This window comes from Phalangium opilio, unplaced genomic scaffold, assembly GCF_054372755.1.
Source record: "Phalangium opilio isolate 3A_F unplaced genomic scaffold, DU_Popi_V2 ptg000045l_1, whole genome shotgun sequence".
Taxonomy (NCBI): domain Eukaryota; kingdom Metazoa; phylum Arthropoda; class Arachnida; order Opiliones; family Phalangiidae; genus Phalangium; species Phalangium opilio.
Window position 1 is genome coordinate 4,537,299 of NW_028324168.1, and position 20,604 is coordinate 4,557,902.

A 20,604-nucleotide genomic window follows, 5' to 3' on the forward strand; every position below is an offset into this window, starting at 1 on the left:
ATTTCTCCTCGTGGACACAAAAGGTCAATACCCAGCCAAGCAAATTTTGAGTTATTTACAGACAGGATGAGATTTTTTTGGGCTTGGGATTTACTTCTTAGAAAGGGAACGTTTTTGTGACATTTGACGATAAAGGATAAGGAATATAGATACTTTTATATATATATATTAGGGCCCCTAAGGTAATCTAGATTTGATTTCTATATATTATATAATTTCTTGAATGATTCACAGATATATTTTCATCGATATTTTTCATTAATGCAGTTGCCCTTAAGCCTTTCAGATACCCCGTTATTATAAAAATGTGTGAAAAAACAACCGTATAATTATTATCGTAAATAAAATATAAAAATATCTATTTTAAAGATATGATTCATATCTTAAATATAATTTTTAATATTTCATATTTCGTATTTATTTTTTAATATTTCATATTTCGTATTTATTTTTTAATATTTCATATATTTCATATTTATTTTTTAATATTTCATATTTATTTTTTAATATTTCTTATTTATTTTTTAATATTTCATACTTATTTTTTAATATTTCACATTTATTTTTTAATATTTCATATAATATTTCATATTTATTTTTAATATTTCATATTTATTTTTAATATTTCATATTTATTTTTAATATTTCATATTTATTTTTTATATTTCATATTTATTTTTAATATTTCATATTTATTTTTTATATTTCATATTTATTTTTTAATATTTCATATTTATTTTTTAATATTTCATATTTATTTTTTAATTTTTTAATATTTCATATTTATTTTTTAATTTTTTAATATTTCATATTTATTTTTTAATTTTTTAATATTTCATATTTAAGGTAAGGTTTAAATTTCCCGAAACATAATATGGTATTATTTAATAGACTTAATTTTAATGGGTAATTTTTAAAATTGTTCCTAAATATAAAATTAACGAGATGGAGACAAAATCCGAAATAATCCAGAATTTGAATATAATTTTCTCCTTAAAATGGGATCAAGCGGTTATAATTTTGATCCATTTATTTTAATTAAAATTAACTTCCTAGTTAATATATACACGTCCATAGCGGTATCATTTATTTAAATCTAACTGAAAACATTGGAAAAAAATAATTAAAAAATAATAACATATATATATCACTTCCGTAACCAATTCTATATATATATATATTAAATAAAATTACTTAAGATCAATTTAAATTAATGAAAATTTTCTAGTTTTTTTACCAGGCAAAATAAAATAAATATAAATACGATAAAAGATACCCCCATTTAAATTAAATTAAAATTTCCCTAGGTTGAAAAATACCCCAAAGCTAGAAATAAACAAATACCGAATTGAACCCTTACGTTTTTTTAAACCCAAATATTCGTCAACTATAAAATTTTTAATTATAAAGTTTTTCTTTATAATAGAAAGATAATTACAATTATTTTATTTAATATTATTATATAGTATAAAACATACCCTAGCCTAAGGGTAGCGAAAGCGGGGCTTATAATCGTGTCATCTAAAAAGCTTCCACGAAAAATACCAACTATTCTAAAAATACACCTTAGACCCACAGACAGTCATTGAATGATGACCAAACCCACACCAAAAATTCCCTTCTTTTACTGCTGCTTCCAAACTCTCTACAAACGTGATACATTTTATCAAGAAGTGATATCTAGTTTATTAGGGAGAAGGTTTAAGATGCCTAAGTATTCGCGCGCCATAGTCCCGCCGTCCCCCTTCAAAATAAAAGGGGGGACGTTAGATGAGGCCGGGCTATTTCGCCTCTCCTCAGTCTGAAAATACGTAATTTTCGTCATTCGTGTCACGCTGACGTGAGTTTTCAAGAACCAATGAGATGCTGGTTGTAATTTAGAGGCGGCCGGGATTAACTCCGGATCTACTATACGTTTGGACTGGAGATAAAGTTAGAAATGTGGATGAACGAATTCAGGGGCGTGCCAACATGAGCCAAAATTTTCTACTGGAGCGGGGGCAAAATGGCTGCCTAATGTTAAAGTCCCATAGAGTTGAAAATTTGAGCGGGGGTCGCCCCCGTGGTTGGCACGCCCTTGAACGAATTTATACCTTCTCCCTAATAAACTAGATATCACTTCTTGATTTTATATAAGGGAAATTAATAAGATCTTCGGACTTCATGTCACCCGGAGTTTACCCACGGTTACCATAATAAAACTGCCTACCCTTCATAATTATCTCCATTGCATTCTTAGTTTGAAGCGGATTAAGGTGGTATTTGTACAAAGGAGATAGCCGACAGTAAATAGGGCAATTTATTTTTTCTTCGAACTGCAATTTCTCGAATCTCTTTTAGCTATCATGGTTTAAAACTGTAAAAGTTACTTACAAAACAACCCAATTCCGTTAAAAAGGAGTATCTTCATACCGCCCACGTTAAGAACTTACTTATAGCGTCAACTAAGATAGGCACTGGACTTCAGAGTTTTCCTTGAAATTAATGTTTTTAATAAGAAGGATAGACAAGATTTAAAGTCAGGAAGAATCAAAAGTCTATATGGGTTATTATAATAAATTTTATAGATAATCATCAATATCATGATGTATAATTTTTGAATTTACAAGTAATAATTATTTTAAAAAAATTGACTGAATCTAGCTAGGTCTAATCGATAAATTTAAAATTTTACGGGTTTTTATATAGAATTAAATATTCTTAAGCCAAAATTAAAATTATAACTGAAAACTTGATTTTCAATAAACAAAAATTGCAAAATTTCTCTCTCCTAAATCAAGGCAAAAACCCAGAGTCTACCAGTCTCTCAACCTCAATCAAGTAACCTTTAACCTCCAAAGAATAATTAAACCCTTTCCTTACCCCCACAATAAAATTTCTTTTACTATGACAAAAATCTCCTAATATACCACCAAAAACCATAAAATAACCTCATTAATCTCAGAGTCATCGATATAAATACAAATTTAAACCCAACCTTATCAGAAAATATATCAGTGAGAAAAAGTTTTAAACACGCCTTGGGGACATGAAAACATTCCTATTCAAGATAATTCCGATTCAAAATTAAAGGAAAATTAAGAATCGTTTTATTTTTTTTAAGATGACTTAAGATACAAGATGGAAAACCTAACAATTTTCAGAGCCGGGTAAAATCCCCTTCCAACTGATCTTAATATGATGATAATATAGTTTTGTCTGTTTTTTTTCTCAATCTCTCTCTCTCTCCATGGTCTTCATGGGAGGAGTTAATATTGGACGAGGTGTCAAATGTATAACCCTCCACGTAACACGGAACAAACAGCCTAGCAGTTAAGAGAACCACGAAACCAAAAGCTTTCCACGATCAAAATGAGGAAAGAAAGTGTACTTTCTTAAAAACCTCTTTCACTGTTATAAGCGTAAGAAGGTATTTTAACAAAATGGATTATCTAGTCTGCATTTTCTTTTTTTTTTCTTGGCTGGTCTGTCGCTAGGTGAAGTATATCAGTACCCAAAAATAGCCCTTACTCAAAACGGGTATATAAAGATAGGTCGTTCATTCGAAAAGGCATCAAATCATCTCCAACTCCCCAAGACAACGGGACAAACATTCAAGTACTTGGGATAAAAGACAAATTTGTATAAAATAACAACACCATGAAGATTACGGCACTATTAGCGACCGTGCTCGGTTTAGTAACTGTGTCATCGGCTACTTATGGAAAAGGTGGTGGTGGCGGCTACGGAGGTGGCCACGGAGGCGGTGGAGCCATTATTTTGGACGGTGGACTCGGTGGAGGCCACGGTGGAGGACTTGGTCTCGGAGGTGGACTAGGAGGAGGATACGGTGGTGGATTAGGATTAGGAGGTGGTCTCGGTGGTGGCGGTGCTCAAGTTGTTGGAGTATCTTCCGTTCAAGTACAGACCGTTCCTGTCCCCGTACCAGTTGCGGTGCCAAAACCATATCCAGTACATATACCAAGGCCTTACCCAGTTAAGGTAACTCAAAGGATTCCAGTACATATCACACGTACTGTCAAGGTTCCAGTACCAGTTTACCAACCAGTTATCATCAGGTAATTGTGATACCCATTTTTCTGAATTTATTCCCCGAAAATGTTTTCGTAGAAATCATTTTAATTTAAGCGACTGTTCTTAATTATCAGGGAACAAGCTCCACAAGTCCAACTTGGATTGATCGGAGGTGGTCTCGGTGGTGGTCTTGGAGGTCTTGGTGGAGGTTTAGGAGGTGGTCTCGGAGGCAAGGGTCTTGGAGGTGGCGGAGGCGCTGTTCTCCTCAGCGGCGGAATTGGAGCTAAGAGCATCGGAGGTGGATACGAAGGTGGTTACGGAGGCGGTATCGCTCTAGGAGGCGGCGGTGGCAAAGGAATCCAATCTGCTTTAGTCATTGAAGAACGAGGAATCGGTGGAAAATCCATCGGAGGTGGTCTTGGAGGCGGACACGGTCTCGGAGGTGGTCAAATCTTGCTTTCCGGAGGAATCGGCGGTAAATCCATCGGAGGTGGTCTTGGAGGAGGACACGGTCTCGGAGGTGGTCAAATCTTGCTCTCTGGAGGTGGAAAGTCTTTGGGAGGTGGACTCGGAGGCGGACACGGTCTCGGAGGTGGTCAAATCTTGCTCTCTGGCGGTGGAAAGTCTTTGGGAGGTGGTCTTGGAGGCGGACACGGTCTCGGAGGTGGTCAAATCTTGCTCTCTGGCGGTGGAAAGTCTTTGGGAGGTGGTCTTGGAGGCGGACACGGTCTCGGAGGTGGTCAAATCTTACTCTCCGGAGGTATCGGAGCTAAATCCATCGGAGGTGGTCTTGGAGGCGGACACGGTCTCGGAGGTGGAAAATCATTAGGAGGTGGTTTAGGAGGAGGTTACAACGGTAAAATCACCGTCGTTTCTACCAGTGGAGGTTACGGAGGTGGATACGGAGGTGGATACGGAGGCGGTCTTGGAGGTGGAATCAAGAGTGGCGGTATCGCCCTCGGACACGGCGGTTTGGGAGGTGGTTACGGAGGCGGTCTTGGAGGTGGATACGGAGGTGGAATCAAGAGTGGCGGTATCTCCCTCGGACACGGTGGCTTAGGAGGAGGTTATGGAGGCGGTTACGGAGGTGGTCACGGAGGTTTGGGAATCAAAATCTTGGGAGTTGGTTTCGGAGCAATTCCATCCGGTTTGCCCGATGGCAAGGGATGGTAAATAATCCCTAAAATTCATTCCCGAAGTCTTCCAAAAGTCTCTTAAACCAAAACGAACGCTCTAATTAAATCTAATTTTAATTAGAGATTTAACTATATATCGAATGTAAATATAGGTATAGCCGTCGCGGTTGCGACATAATCTCATCTATTTTCCCGTCCTAAATGTAATAATTACATCGCTCGTCATTATTTTTGTCAAATTGTAATCGTTTAGATAGTTAACTAGTAGCGTTAATTGTTTACTGTTATTAACCTCAAAGAGGTATAATTTTTTTGTTAGATCATTAAAAAATAAGTGAAATCACGTGCCAATGTAGTAAAAATGATGTAAATAATCATTCTTTTTATGAATAAATTGTATAGCATCTCGAAAAACCAAATTATTCTGATTTTGTCTTATTTATTTAAAGGGAAGATGTCCTGTTGGGGTTATCAAAGCTTAAAACTATAAAGGGTGGTCTTCCATTTAAGCCTACTTGATTACGATATTAGAAAAACAAATATTCAAAATTTAAGTTACATTTTCTGGCAGAAACTACTTGAACTTATAAGGAAACAACAACTCAAGAAAGCAGTCTTTAAAGTTGCCGATATTCTAATAGAAAAACCATACTTTCTATGGAAATTTAAGCATTTTTCAAGACTGTTCCTTAGAACAATCAATATTCAATGAAAATGGGCAATATTCATCAAGAAATATCAATTAAATTAATAAATATCAGAAAAAAATTGATATTAATTTATATTTTGATTTTTGACCTCAAAATAGTTAGAAACCCCAGTATTTTAAAAAAATTCTTAAAATTGAAAATATGTAATTATTTTAATCGATACATCGGCAATATATAATTAAGCACAGACGATTATTATCGTTCAACCAACCCGATCAATTATAAGTACGTATTCAATCACGATTTTACAGTTTGATACTTATCATTCGCGGCGCATAGATCAATATGTGAAAAAGAAAAATAAATTAAATAATCCAAAAAAAAAATAACTGGTTCATCGCTCGAAGGCGGTTTCGATTGAACTCAACATAAGGAATTATTTCCCCGATAGCCTAAGGAATTTTAATTTATTTTAAACGCGTTTTGTTAATTAAATAATTATATGCTGTTTTCCCTTTCAATATAGCGATATATGATAATCCCACGATTATAATTGAAAATTTTAATCGTAACACCATCGAAAATCGATTCGATTTTTCATAAATCCTCTCCGGCAACGCCCATAGACGATATTTTTACGTGATTTTTTTTTCGGATTAGTTTTATATTTTCCTCTTAGACGAATTTTATCTTAAGTCAGGTTTAAACAGGTACAAAGGAAGGCCCGAGAGATTTTAAATAATTTTGATTGTGGGATTTAGAAACAGATTATTTTCTCTATTATTTTTACACAAATAAACCCGTGCACGATTTATTTCCCGCCATAATGTTTCCCGCGTGAAAAAAATGCAGTTTTCCCGCCATAATATTTCTCTCCATAAAATTTCCCGCGGAAAAATGTAGTCTTCCCGCCATAATATTTCCCGCGTATAAAACATTTCCCGCCACAAAATTTCCAGCGGAAAAATGTAGTTTTCCCGCCATAATATTTCCCGCGTATAAAACATTTCCCGCCACAAAATTTCCAGCGGAAAAATGCAGTTTTCCCGCCATAATATATTCCGCGCATAAAACATTTCCCGCCATAATATTTCCCGCGTTAAAAATTATAGTTTTCCCGCCATTTTGTTCACAATTTCTTATGATAAACAAATAATTCAATTAAGAGAAGTGTTAAAAAAGGTTTGAAGTTAGTTTATAAAATAAAGAATCTTAGTGAAATCTCAAAATGGAAGAATTGATCATAAGATCATTTGACGAAATCATGTTTTCCGATGCAGTTTTTTGCTGTAACGAGTGACCTAATACGTTTCTTTATAGGCATTGCTCTGGAATACAAATTACCTATCTCCCATATACCCCTTTTACAGTAGACAAGACCAACGGTTCGTGTTACTAAAGTTCATAGAACCCACGAATAATCATAAAAAAAAAAAATAAGTCTGGTTTGATTATCTTACGACACCTTACTCTAAAGTCATTTGTTACTGCAGGCAATGGGCCAATTGTACCAAGAAGGAGGCGTAACCAATAGTGATCAAAGACGGTTCACCCCGTGCCGAACAGCTGCAGTTACGATACGTCAAAACCATTGTAAAACAAGTTACAAGTCCTTGCGTAAAAACCAGTTAAATCTGGATTAGTACCAAATTAAAAATTTTATTTTTTCAAAACATTTGGGACGTGCTTGTACTTTAGATTACGTGAAAATTAGCATAAAACAGGATGCAAATACTAAAATTTAAACTATGCAGTTAAAAATATACAGTGTGTTCCACAAAAAAGGGGTCGGTAGTACTGAAGTTCTATGGAGGTTTTTGAGTGTAAACTTTTACAAGTTAAGATTGGAATGTTTTATGGATGACCCCTTAAATTTAATTTATTAAGAAACCGATTAAGACAATGATTTCTAATTTAATTAAGGGGTCATCCCTAAAACACTTAAATCATAACTCGAAAACAGTGTCCCTTAGGGCAATCAAAATGGAGATAGAAGTAACTACATTTTCGTCTCGACTCAAAATTGATTTCCCATAGAACCATCTAACTGTACTATAATGACCCTCCCTTTTTCAGACACCCTGTATATTTCAATATGCAGATTAATCAGATTTAACGGTTCTTTTAGTTAAATTCAAATAATATTAAAAGTTATTGAACTCCCTAAACTATTTTATGTAATTTTGAAATGAATAATTTAACAATAAAAACAATATTTGTTATTTGAAATAAAATCTATTCTAAACATGAATGAATTTAATTGTAGAACATAATTCAACTTCAATTTAACTAACTACTATTTACAAGAGGACATTAAATTTAAAAAAACATTAAAGCCAAAAAAAAAACAATAAATTTTTGGGTGACAATACGTAGTTTTAAAAATAAAAATAAGGGGGTTTTCTCGAATATAAATCGGCTATAAAGGGCAATAAAATATCTAAGAAAAGGCACACCTGTTTAAATGTCCATATACTCTAATACTGTCAAGTAAGACAGAATGCCATTACTCTAAAAATTGTAAGATATATGACTAAGGAAGTTTGTAATTTACCCAAAGGAGAAACTAGGGCCTTTTATGGCATTTTTTTTTTTTTGACTTTTTCTTACAAAAAAATAATAGGGCAGACGCTTTTTAAGATTATAAAATGTAAAAAATATATAAATTTTACCAAAAAAAATGTAATAAATAAAACGAACGTCAAGTAGATAAGAATTATAATGGCGTGTTTAAAATATCACGTGTATTATCATAATAAAAACAAACAAGCGTTTAATGTTTTAAACAAAACTAAAACTCAGTTCTATATTACGTGTTAAAATTATAGTTAAAACTAAAAACTTTCCCACAGAACAATGCGATCCCAATCTGAAATTACATTCTCTTAAATATATTTTTCGTAAACATTAAAATATACTTAAATATCACACATATATATTTAACACGTTATTGTTGTAAACATTAAAACACCGTATTTTATATTATATTATATATTTTGGGATATAACTATGTCTAATAGTATTTCAGAGACCAAAATTTCAAGCTTCCAATATAAAAATTTAACCTATTCTTTCCAAGCCTCTAAAAGAGTATAAAACCAATACATTCAATCACAGAGATTAGATTAGTTAAGTAACTTCAACCCTTTAACCCCGAAAAATGTTTCGAAATGCTAGTTCATCCGAAAGTTTATAGTTACTTTGTTACTTAACAATTATTTAAGACTTTTAATTTCAAAATTGAAAACCCAAGTCGTAAATATATATTAATTGCCTGGAGATGGGTAACTTAAAGTTCGTTTCACTCAGAGAATACAATGCTATAAAACCAATTTACCAGTATCAGGAGCAGATGACAAAGGAGTCTCGGACGCTAGCTTCCACAATATAGAGGGCAATGGCACCCGCGTACGTCACAGCTGTAGCGGTACCGTTTGCCATAGAGGCGCTATCAGACATTATAGCAGACGATGCTTTTGGTGGATTATATCTGGCACCAAAGTCTGCTGGGAATTTTTTTTTTGTATTAACGGACTAACGATGGCTACTGAGGTTCGTCTTATCGGATCGCGACATAAATATACACAATATAATTACTTTATTCAAACAGCTGTAACCGTTAGTATTAAGATAAAAGATAAGGCTACATTTTGTGACTTTAAACCTACTAAATAGTCAAATTAAGTCCAAACTAGCAGAGAAACCCAGGTAAGCCAAGACTTAAGTAACAAATTGTGCCCACTGGAATGATTGGGGTTAAAGATAATAGCAAGGTTTTAAAAGATGCCGAAACACAATGTTATATATGTGTTTTAGGGCCAAAATATTCCGTATTTCTTTTGAATTAATTGACTGCTACAAGAGGTTGGAAAGGAAATCACTGTCTCTTACTTTTTGGGCTTTAAAAGATCGTGAGTGATTTCTTTTCCCAACCTTTGTAGCTATCATTTAATTCAAGAAATTTTTTTAAAAAATTGGCACTGAAACACATTTTAGTTTTTTAATAGTGTACATACGTTACTCGCTGGGCTTTTCATTATCAATTTTAGTCTAAAAAAAGATTAAAAAGCCGTTGAAAACCATTTTTAACTCTAATACTCGTTAAGCCTAGGCTAATTATAAGCAGACGATACGTATTTTTAAAGAGAGGCTCCAGACGCGATTTCCCAGATCTCCTTTCGAGACTTTGCAGCCACGCTATTGGTTGGAAAATAAAGCTCAAATTTCCTACGAGAGGTGGCACTGGCGTAATGATTTTGGCTAATAACCGTGACGTTCGCGGATCCCATTGCCCTCTACATTATGAAAGCTAGCGTCCGAGACTCCTTTGTCATCTGCTCCTGCCAGTATAACCTAATTGACTTACAATTAAAGTGCTTAAGGGGACATTATTTTTTTTTTTGCAATAAAAATAAAAGTCAACATAAAAACATAACCAGAAGCTAAATTCTGTATCGAAACTGAATAAATAAATAAATACATACAGTTTTCCGCCCAAGAGATCGAACATTCGTCGATAATACTAATTATTATTAGGAATGCATACATCTACCAGGAATCATGGCGCTCTCTTATGTTCCATGTTAGTTTTAACGCGAGTTTCGTAGGCGGGGCTTGAGAACTTACAATACGACACAATTCTGACGTATTTCTAATTGTAATTCCATTGGTAGGTAGCAGGGTGAGGTCAAGGTTCAACGAGCAGAAAGATAGATTATTAATTCACGATGTAAAATTCGTCACACAATTATTCTTCCTACAAAATCCGCCTACATACGTTGAGTGAAAATTCACGGTTACGCAATAATTCCAAGCAGCTTTATGTATTCATGATTAAATTAATTTAATTCAATTTTGTGTCCTACACCTTGGTTCATGTAGTCTGTCTTAATTTTTTAATGCAGAGACCGTTAACTCTTAAGACTGGGAGGAGTTACGTAATCTTGATAAATAGAACCGGTACCACAGAGCTCGCCTCTCCGTACTAAAAACGCGGGAAGGTTCATAAATCATTGACGACATGGTATCAATCGAGCCTTTACCCGCCTTACCATAAGTCCAAGTTAATACCAACCCCCTCAGGACCTGACAAATGAAATTTCACTTTTAAAGCCACAGGAAATAATACAAATCTTACATTTTATTTTTCTTAAATTTTATTATTCAGGGTGGTTGAGCTATTCGAAGAAGGCCTACATGTTCTATTATCCATTTGTTTTCTCTGAGTATCGTTGCAATAGAGCTTTTCGACGTAAAAAAGTGGGTGGGCAACCCCCAGTATCAGGACGTACAAGGGGGTTGATACATTGCCATCCGTCTGTCTCTGCGAATTCTCATGAATAATAAAGTCCTTGGTGGACTGGTAACTTCGAAGCCCCATCTAACGTCTTTGGATACACATACCAATAGCGTATGTTCCCCTATATTATGCAGACAAAACTGCACCGCCCCCTTTAAGAAGGGTCTTCGGAATGAAAATATTCATCTAAAACAATACAAATGACATACGGGATCGAATAGCTCAACCACCCATCCTATCATGTTCGTTTTAAAACGAACCCAATCCACTAAGTAAAATTACGTCACATCACCTGACTGAACTTGATTCAAGTATTACGATGTCAGAATTTGGGTACACTTGTTGTATAAAATGTGGTACAAGTTACGTTTCCGGAACACTTTTTTGGGGGTTTTCTGATTTTTCTCGAGGTATATAAGGATGGTGTTTTCCAACACTAAGACATTCCAGCTTCATCAGCTTTTCAGTAATCAACTTATATTATTAAAGTAGTTATCTACACTCTTCAAACTTTGTCATAATGAAGGCTATGGTAAGTACAATTGCGCAAAAATGGACAAACTTTGGAGATACTTTGTTCTCGAAGTACTTGATATGGTAGTCCATGTCGTAATGGCAAAGAATTAAAGAACTTGAGATGTAGTTAGTTTCTTGTACTTGATATTTCTCCGCAACTTTGATAACCGTCATTGGCTGGAATCAAAGTACTTCGATGAACAATATTAGATATCTTCAACTTGAGTTCCGCTGTGGTCCCAAGTCCACCGTTTCTTGGGTTACAATTACAAGTACTTGACATTAAGTTGTGTTTTAACCAATTTCAGCTCGCTCTCGTTGCCCTCTCCGCCTGCGTGGCTTTGTCCATGGGAGGTGTCATTGGAGGTTACGGTTTAGGCCTTGGACACGGTTTGGGATACGGAGGTGGTCTCGGATACGGTGGCGGACTCGGATACGGAGGCGGATACGGACACGGAATCAGTATTGGAGCTCCAGTCATTTCCTCCATTTCCATCGCTAAGCCCATCGCCGTTGCCCGACCAGCCATCATTTCCAGCGGATACGGTCTCGGACTCGGTCATGGTGGTATCGGTTTGGGAGGATACGGAGGCGGTATTGGTCTCGGACACGGTGGTATCTGGTAAAGAGTGACGTCAAAGGAGGATCTCTACCAACGGGACCCGCTGGTTGGGGAAATCGGAAGCTTCTCGGACTTGTTTGGTAATTACATTCTTCGTCTTCTAGGGTGTAGGGTACTTGGGTTTAAAGATGAGGTTTCCTTTATGGTTTAACTTAGTTTATGACTTCACTGTTGAATCCATTTAATGCTTATAAAAGCCCCTTGATCTGTCTAGTATTGAACTAAAGATTTTAAAACAACATTCTAAGCAGTTTCATTGGTTTTTTCCAGATGACATCTAACATTTCTGCAGACGTTATTGATATCTCCTGGTAGAACATCTTTAATTACATTCAAAGTATTGAAAAATCAAACCAAATTTAAATATAATTCCTTTTCTAACAATAACCCGTACTGGTTGTTAAATTTGTTTAAACTGTAATTTTTTCTGTATATAAAATAAATACTTGAAAAAAGAAAAAAAAATTAAAATTGTGTCAGCTTATTGTAAAGTAAAACCACTTTGCATTTTCCGATTACGTTTAATATGGGCAGGAGCAGATGACAAAGGAGTCTCGGACGCTAGCTTTCATAATGTAGAGGGCAATGGGATCCGCGAACGTCACGGTTATTAGCCAAAATCATTACGCCAGTGCCACCTCTCGTAGGAAATTTGAGCTTTATTTTCCAACCAATAGCGTGGCTGCAAAGTCTCGAAAGGAGATCTGGGAAATCGCGTCTGGAGCCTCTCTTTAAAAATACGTATCGTCTGCTTATAATTAGCCTAGGCTTAACGAGTATTAGAGTTAAAAATGGTTTTCAACGGCTTTTTAATCTTTTTTTAGACTAAAATTGATAATGAAAAGCCCAGCGAGTAACGTATGTACACTATTAAAAAACTAAAATGTGTTTCAGTGCCAATTTTTTAAAAAAATTTCTTGAATTAAATGATAGCTACAAAGGTTGGGAAAAGAAATCACTCACGATCTTTTAAAGCCCAAAAAGTAAGAGACAGTGATTTCCTTTCCAACCTCTTGTAGCAGTCAATTAATTCAAAAGAAATACGGAATATTTTGGCCCTAAAACACATATATAACATTGTGTTTCGGCATCTTTTAAAACCTTGCTATTATCTTTAACCCCAATCATTCCAGTGGGCACAATTTGTTACTTAAGTCTTGGCTTACCTGGGTTTCTCTGCTAGTTTGGACTTAATTTGACTATTTAGTAGGTTTAAAGTCACAAAATGTAGCCTTATCTTTTATCTTAATACTAACGGTTACAGCTGTTTGAATAAAGTAATTATATTGTGTATATTTATGTCGCGATCCGATAAGACGAACCTCAGTAGCCATCGTTAGTCCGTTAATACAAAAAAAAAATTCCCAGCAGACTTTGGTGCCAGATATAATCCACCAAAAGCATCGTCTGCTATAATGTCTGATAGCGCCTCTATGGCAAACGGTACCGCTACAGCTGTGACGTACGCGGGTGCCATTGCCCTCTATATTGTGGAAGCTAGCGTCCGAGACTCCTTTGTCATCTGCTCCTGATATGGGCTAATTATCTACACTTTCAGATTGGGTAGTCTCTAATCACAGCCTAGATTAATACCCAAGAGCGTCGCCAGGAGCGCAATGCTCACCTTTCCAAAACCCATTTAACCATAACCCAACAAATGCTTTAGGCGCCCCCTCTCGTTAAACTGTTGGGAAAGGTAATTGCGCTGAAATAAGATATCAAACATTCCACGTTTAAAACATTTTAACCCCATATTTAATTAATCATATTCGCTATGTATTTAACCCGTATAATATTTAATTTAAAAGGAAAAATTCAAAGATAATCCTTAAAATTTAAAAATAAAAAAATTGACTTTCATTCATAACTAAAAAAAATTAAAAATTTTGACAGAGTCAAGCCAGTTTTGAAGAAAAAAAAATAAATATACAGAACGGGAAAAATATTATCCGAGCTAATTTAAATAAAACTCTGTTTTTTTCTTCTGTTATATTTTTAAGATTGGTGTCTAGATGAAAAATAGTTCATCTTAGCCAGTATATCCGATCAGACAAATCTAACCCACTAAACTACAACCGCCATGCAAACTCGCATACCCAACACCATTATTCAAATAAACGCAAAAAAATATCATAATCCGAGATGTTTAAATATAGCTTGTACAGATTAAAATCAACCATATTTTTTCGGGGGCCGAAATTTAAACCGATATAAATCTTAAAATCTTTCACGATATCCTTATGATCAAACACGAAGTTTATTTTCCAATAAGGAAGAGAATTTGATTAAAAAATACCTAAATTTATGCATCAAAATCACGAAGCTTAATAACTTTTCAGTTAAAAGGGTTGTACCGTACAACTTTTGTTCGTAATTAATGGTTATTGTTTATTAATTATTTTAAATTTTTAAGTATCTTGATCCAATTAAAAATATATATACAGGGTGTTTCTGACAAGTCTGACATAAATTAAGGGGTTGATGTTCTTTGGGAAATCGATTTTTAGTCAAAAATGTAACTTCTATCTCCATTTTGAATGCTATAAGGGACACAGACTTATCAGAAACACCCTGTACATAAGGTTTAGTTATGCAAATTTTGAATTGAAAATTACTATTCAAAAGACAAGAGCAGCAACTATTGTTTCGCTTTGTTGGGTTAATGTCTGAACAAACTAGGTTGACAAAATAATTGGGGGAATATTTCATTATTATTTGGTTACGTAAAGGACAAGGCCACAATAAAAGTTCAAAAGTCAAATATAAGTAGAGAAATTTGTCCCAGTTTCAAAGCAATTTTAAAATTAAAAAAAGAAAAAAAGAAAAAATAGAAAATTATGGAATGCTTTATTTGAAAAAAAAAACTAATGTTTTCACGAGTTTCGTTACGAAAATTGACCACATTTCATAACAATGTTACCCTATCTAATGACATAATTATGACCAATCAAAAAGATTGCCCTTTCCCAAGCTGAAATAACTAATAATTCCGAGAACGAGAAATTTCTAAATGTTTGATAACACTCATTCAAATCGCAAAAATCTAAATTTAGCGGGAAAATAAAAAATAGGGCGATGGTTTACTTTCAAGTTTCAACTTTTCAAGTCATGGTCACTCACTCACTCCACCTTACCGTTAAATTTGAACTGGTCACTTAAGTAAAGAAGACCCAGAAAACTATTGTTTTCGCAAAAGAAAACAATAGTAAATCTGAAGGGTAATTTTAGACGTTGTAATTCGAACATAATTACATGTTCACAGCGTTATAAATTTACTACTACGCATATCCAACAAATGTTTAAAGTATTGTTCGAGATTAGAAGCTAATATTATAGAAGTAAATTGAATTTAAAAATTACTTCAAAGCCAAAAAGGATGGGTAATTTTAGACGTTGTAATTCGAGCACAATTACATGTTCACGGCGTTACAAATTTACTACTACGTATGTCCAACAAATGTCTAAAGTATTGTTCGAGATTAGAAGCTAATATTATAGAAGTAAATTGAATTTAAAAATTACTTCATAGCCAAAAAGGATGGCTAGTAAATCTCTACTAAACTTCAAGAGGTGGGCTTCTTAGTAACCCTTCACGATATTTTGTATTCACACCAATCGATATGAGAAAAAATAAATACCGGCGATTTTCTTGATCGTGACGAGCTTTTTATTTATTTTTTTTTATTTAAAGTTAGTTGAGGTTATATTCTTATTGAAGGAGAAAATTGGAGTTTCGTGTCTATGGCATTTTTTCTTTTTTTAAAAAACCCGGTTTTTTATTTATTTATTTTTTTGGAACCACATTTTTAAACTTCTTATTATTTGTTTAAAAAAAAAGTTCCAATGCCAAGGTTTCTTACATTTTCAAATTTCTTTATGGTTCAAAAGAAATTTGTAGAAATTGGAACACTCGCTTTGTTAACCTAAGCTATTTAAATGGCGACACCTAGACACGTTTTCTCGTTTACACTTTAAAGATTTTATAATGGGATGGTTTCAAAAGCCAGTAATATAGCTTATTCAAATTAATAGAACATTATTTTATAAACTGCTACTGAAAACCTACTAGGCCTAATTATAAACTTGGAGAATATTGTCATAATCTTACAGACTACTTAAATCTTGTTAATTACAAGATACAATACTTAGTTTTCTGAATAAGAGGACTGATACTATTTACAACAGGAGGGCAGGCTATATTGGTGGACCAAGTGCAGTACCAAGTAGCCTCACCTCCTGGTGCAAATGGGTATTAATCCTTCTAGTCTGAAACCTTTGTATCAAACCATGAACCAACATGGACATAACATCATTAACAGGACTAAATAATTTAAAAAAATATCACTTACCCACTTTTGACGAAACTTTTCCAATAGTAGTCTTTTTGACCAAGGCAGTTGCTGCCCAATTAAAATTAAACCATATCAATTAACCTTGAATATTTAAAATAGTAACTGAAATTAATTTTAGAATAACTAAGTATCCATGTTAGCAATACAGTAAGTAACCATATACTAATAAATAGAGCTAAGATCTACTAACACTAATTCATCGAACCATATTAAGCACTCATAAACCTAGAATTAAAGATATGAAAAAAAACCCCCAAAAATATAGGCATAAACCTTAGAGATTATCTGATCTTTATTATCTTTATGATAATACTTAAGTCTTAAGACCAAAATATGAAAACAAAAAACCCCAATTTAAAGTGGTTTCTCGCGTTTTAAAGTATAGTTAATGGTACGTGGTAGAAAGTATATCACTAACATAACCGTAAACTACACCAAAAACGCGTGTATATTGACACCAAATTCAGACCTACAAGGATATACTATACTTAAAAGCGTATAATGTCAAGAAACGTGCGATACTTCCTTATACAATATTTGTCAGTCGAGTGAAAAGATAAAGCATTATTTTAAAGGATAAATGCAGTATCTCTAATGCTTATATTACACCAAATACGTTATTTTAGCTCTGAATTACACGATATAAATAAAAATATGAAGATGATGATACTACCATACTGTCTAGGTATTTTTCAACTCCCTCCCTTCTTCTAACAGATTCGTAACAAACCAATTGTAGTGGTCCAGCAAGGGGGATGCTATGTTAAGATTTAGGACAACCAAAACAAATTTTTTTTAGAGGTTTGGGATTTTTATCTTGGCGAAAGGGGAACAACTAGCTTATATATAAAACAGTGACCATGACCAACAGGGATTCATTCTCAAGGCCAATGCCATTCGGTCAACAACATTATTTGGATTACTAAAACCATCGCGCTGGTGCCACAACGACGAGAAATGAATGTAGTAGTAAGGATTGTGTTCTTCTAATTGTTATTTTTGGAATTGGTGCTATTGCATGTTAATGTGTTACGGAATATTTCTTTAATTCATTCAGTTTAAATAGGATTGTTTTAAATAATTATATTAAATGGATTTACTAGTAGTTGAGTTTCAATAGAAGATACCGTATCTTTCATTTAAGATGAATTAAACTAAGCAATTACTAATAATTCTAATATAAACGGTACTCGTCCATCTCGAGGGTCGAACAGAGGTCACGTTACTTGAACAGAAACGCTAAGCCTAACGACCCCTTTGAAATGATTATGGATTTCGTTACTTAGGACCCTAAATTAAGATTGATTTAGTTATAAGATTAAATATATTTACCCGTTTAAAAACGCCAGTATCAACAACGATACGTTATTTAGTATTTAAAATTAATTTAAGTAAAGATTAAAATTTTAAGAGATGAAAACGTGGCGGAAAGAGCAAGCTTAACAAAGCGATGACTACGTTAAAATATGCGCAATGCGGTTGGAAATTAACCCTTGAACTTCTGCAGTGTTTTTAGGAGGATGTAGGGTGTGTGGAATTATTAGGTCTATTTTTCTCCAACTTTCAAATGATATGATAAAAAATTAAATTCGCTGTTAGGATATCTAAACTTTAAGAAACTAATTAAATTTTACAGTTGCAAACGACACTTTTCATCCTATCACTGAAGATGGTGACATCAGTACCGCCACCTTCTATCCACGGACTAAGTCATCACATGCCTCATCCGCACCACAATTACATGCACCATTTCGGCCCTAACATCGGAGCTAGTCACGTTTCATTCGAAACCAGACCATCTCCGGAATATTTTAGGTTTCCAGAAACCCATACGGGATTTGGACAACACTCTGGTTTCGGTATCCAAGGCTTATCGATGCCACCAGGACTGAGTCACATGGGACATTTGGGAATGCACTCGCATCATGGTAGCTTAGGTATGTCTAGTCATCATGTTCCGATGTACGGAGAACCCGGGGTTCGATTCGGAATGGGACCTGGAATGGGACATAGCTATTTCAATGGCTTCGGTGGTAGTTCCGTACCGCCATTTACTGGTTACGGCGGACATTTCTCAGCGTCGCAACCGTCCGTAGTGTACCACGGGGCCGCACCAGGACATCCTGGGATACCCGTTGTGGACCATGGAACCGATAGGGCCATTGAGGAAATTATGAAAGATCACAATAAAGGAGGACAAGCCAGTGCCAGTGCCCAACACATATCCCATACTCGACAAAGTAGTCACGACAGTGGCAATGTTTTATTGGGTATCCCTGTACTTAAAGGTCACAAAATTACCCTACCAGGATTTTTGATTCATCAAGGGCGTTCCAGCCACGCTAGAAGTTCCCCTGGACACGAACTAGTTGGGGCCCATAGTATACCACAACCTAAAGTTATTTTTGGAGGTACCGTTCAAGGGAAACCAATTGTAATTGATCACGAACCTAATTTTGAGGTTCAGAGTACTTACAGTGTTAAATACCCCATCACCCCAGTTTTACTTAAAGCGCAGGCGCCGCGAGGTCAAAAAGGTCGTCATTCCCAAAAAGATAGCCATAGGTTATGGGGCTAAGAGTTATAAATACATTAAACGAACGGGTTTCGTAAAAGACTATTAACACCAAAGAATCTATGACGTAAAAAACCTTAAGCCTAATACATGACAAGCTATTTCTCCCGGGTAAAACCTTTAACAATGGCTTAAGGCATCTCAAAATTACTAAAGGCAAAACGGGTCTCAAGCCTTGGTTCCCATTCTCGTGCAAGTGAAAGTGCAACGCGGAACACTTATAAAAATATTTTAAAATTTCTAAAAGATAAAGTAAATATAAAATATTGTGATTTAAACATTATTGTAAAACTCAACGTGATTTTTTTTTAATAAATACCTATTATCTGTCATTCAAACGAAATTTAATAAATAATATGGGTCATCTCACTGTTGACGGATATCAGAACGCCCCACAAAAGGCACGAATACATATTTTCAATAGCAAAGTCTCTCGACCCCGGCCTTTTTGTTATAAAACTCCGTTTTAGCATAAAGGCAAAGGGAAATGATTAGTTTTCGATAGTCTACGCATACCATTAAAATTTATGAAAACGAAACTAGCGAACAGTAGGAGGGGTAATTCCCAATATAGAGGCATAGGTGTGCCGTTGTTTACGTCTAAATACCATAAAACTCTTCAAATACCTGTCATTTCTAACAGAGAATCGAACGTGGTAGGATTACTCAAAACATAACAACAATATTTTGCGGAATAATAACATTACACGATGGTCTTACAAAGGACACATGTAAGGGTAAGCACTTGAATTATTTATTTTCATTTAACAACACGTGTTGAATATGCCATGGACAATCGGTTCGTGAAATACGTTTCTACATAGTTGAATCGAACCATAACTATAGACTTTGCTAGTAATTAAGGTGGTTCAACTAACTTCTATTACGTTTTTCATAGACGATACCAATCCTGTCAGTCTGCCTCATTCTCGTGCGTCTAAGTACGTCCTCAACAGTTACCATTAACGACACCCTACCAACAACCACGCAAGAATCAATCGGTGAAGCCCGTAGCGCGGCATGGAAATACCCGGAAGTCCATCCACCAGTACCATTACAAATAGGCCAAACATATCACGGTGGCCGACAATACAACGATAACTCAAACAACCCGAGTTACCAACCTCAACAACAACCTGATTCGATATCATCAGTTCCCGGTTTCCCTGATGCCTTGAGACCATACCCCTTACTGCCATACGCCGCTGCTGGTCTTTCAAGCGGAGCTGGTTTTAACTATAGCAACAGTTCAAGTATTTACGGCAGTGGACATTACCCCAAGACAGTCCAGAACGTGTATTACCCAATTTACGTCAATGATTATAAACCCAAGGGTAATTACCCTTACTTCAACCAAAATAAGAACCCTTACCCTTACGCATACCCACCAAAATACCCTTACCAATCCACTGAATCATTTAAGGGTTACCCATATCCCTA

The 20,604-nt window shown here is 34.9% G+C and overlaps 3 protein-coding genes across 3 annotated transcripts; all 3 read left to right on the top strand.

Moving 5' to 3' along the window:
- Window positions 1-3,588: 3,588 nt before the first annotated feature.
- Window positions 3,589-5,763, top strand: LOC149676912 (uncharacterized). Its single transcript, XM_089838565.1, has 2 exons — window positions 3,589-4,058; window positions 4,143-5,763. The coding sequence occupies exons 1-2, from the start codon at window positions 3,640-3,642 to the stop codon at window positions 5,185-5,187; spliced, it is 1,464 nt and encodes a 487-aa protein (XP_089694691.1). The 5' UTR covers window positions 3,589-3,639; the 3' UTR covers window positions 5,188-5,763.
- Window positions 5,764-11,503: 5,740 nt separating this feature from the next.
- On the top strand, window positions 11,504-12,708 carry LOC149676913 (uncharacterized). Its single transcript, XM_089837851.1, has 3 exons — window positions 11,504-11,631; window positions 11,924-12,317; window positions 12,508-12,708. The coding sequence occupies exons 1-2, from the start codon at window positions 11,620-11,622 to the stop codon at window positions 12,239-12,241; spliced, it is 330 nt and encodes a 109-aa protein (XP_089693977.1). The 5' UTR covers window positions 11,504-11,619; the 3' UTR covers window positions 12,242-12,317; window positions 12,508-12,708.
- A 4,559-nt stretch (window positions 12,709-17,267) lies between these two features.
- On the top strand, window positions 17,268-19,495 carry LOC149676914 (uncharacterized). The gene is made up of 2 exons (XM_089837848.1): window positions 17,268-17,558; window positions 18,226-19,495. Exons 1-2 carry the CDS (start codon window positions 17,547-17,549, stop codon window positions 19,165-19,167), a joined length of 954 nt encoding a protein of 317 aa, XP_089693974.1. The 5' UTR covers window positions 17,268-17,546; the 3' UTR covers window positions 19,168-19,495.
- The last annotated feature ends 1,109 nt before the right edge of the window (window positions 19,496-20,604 follow it).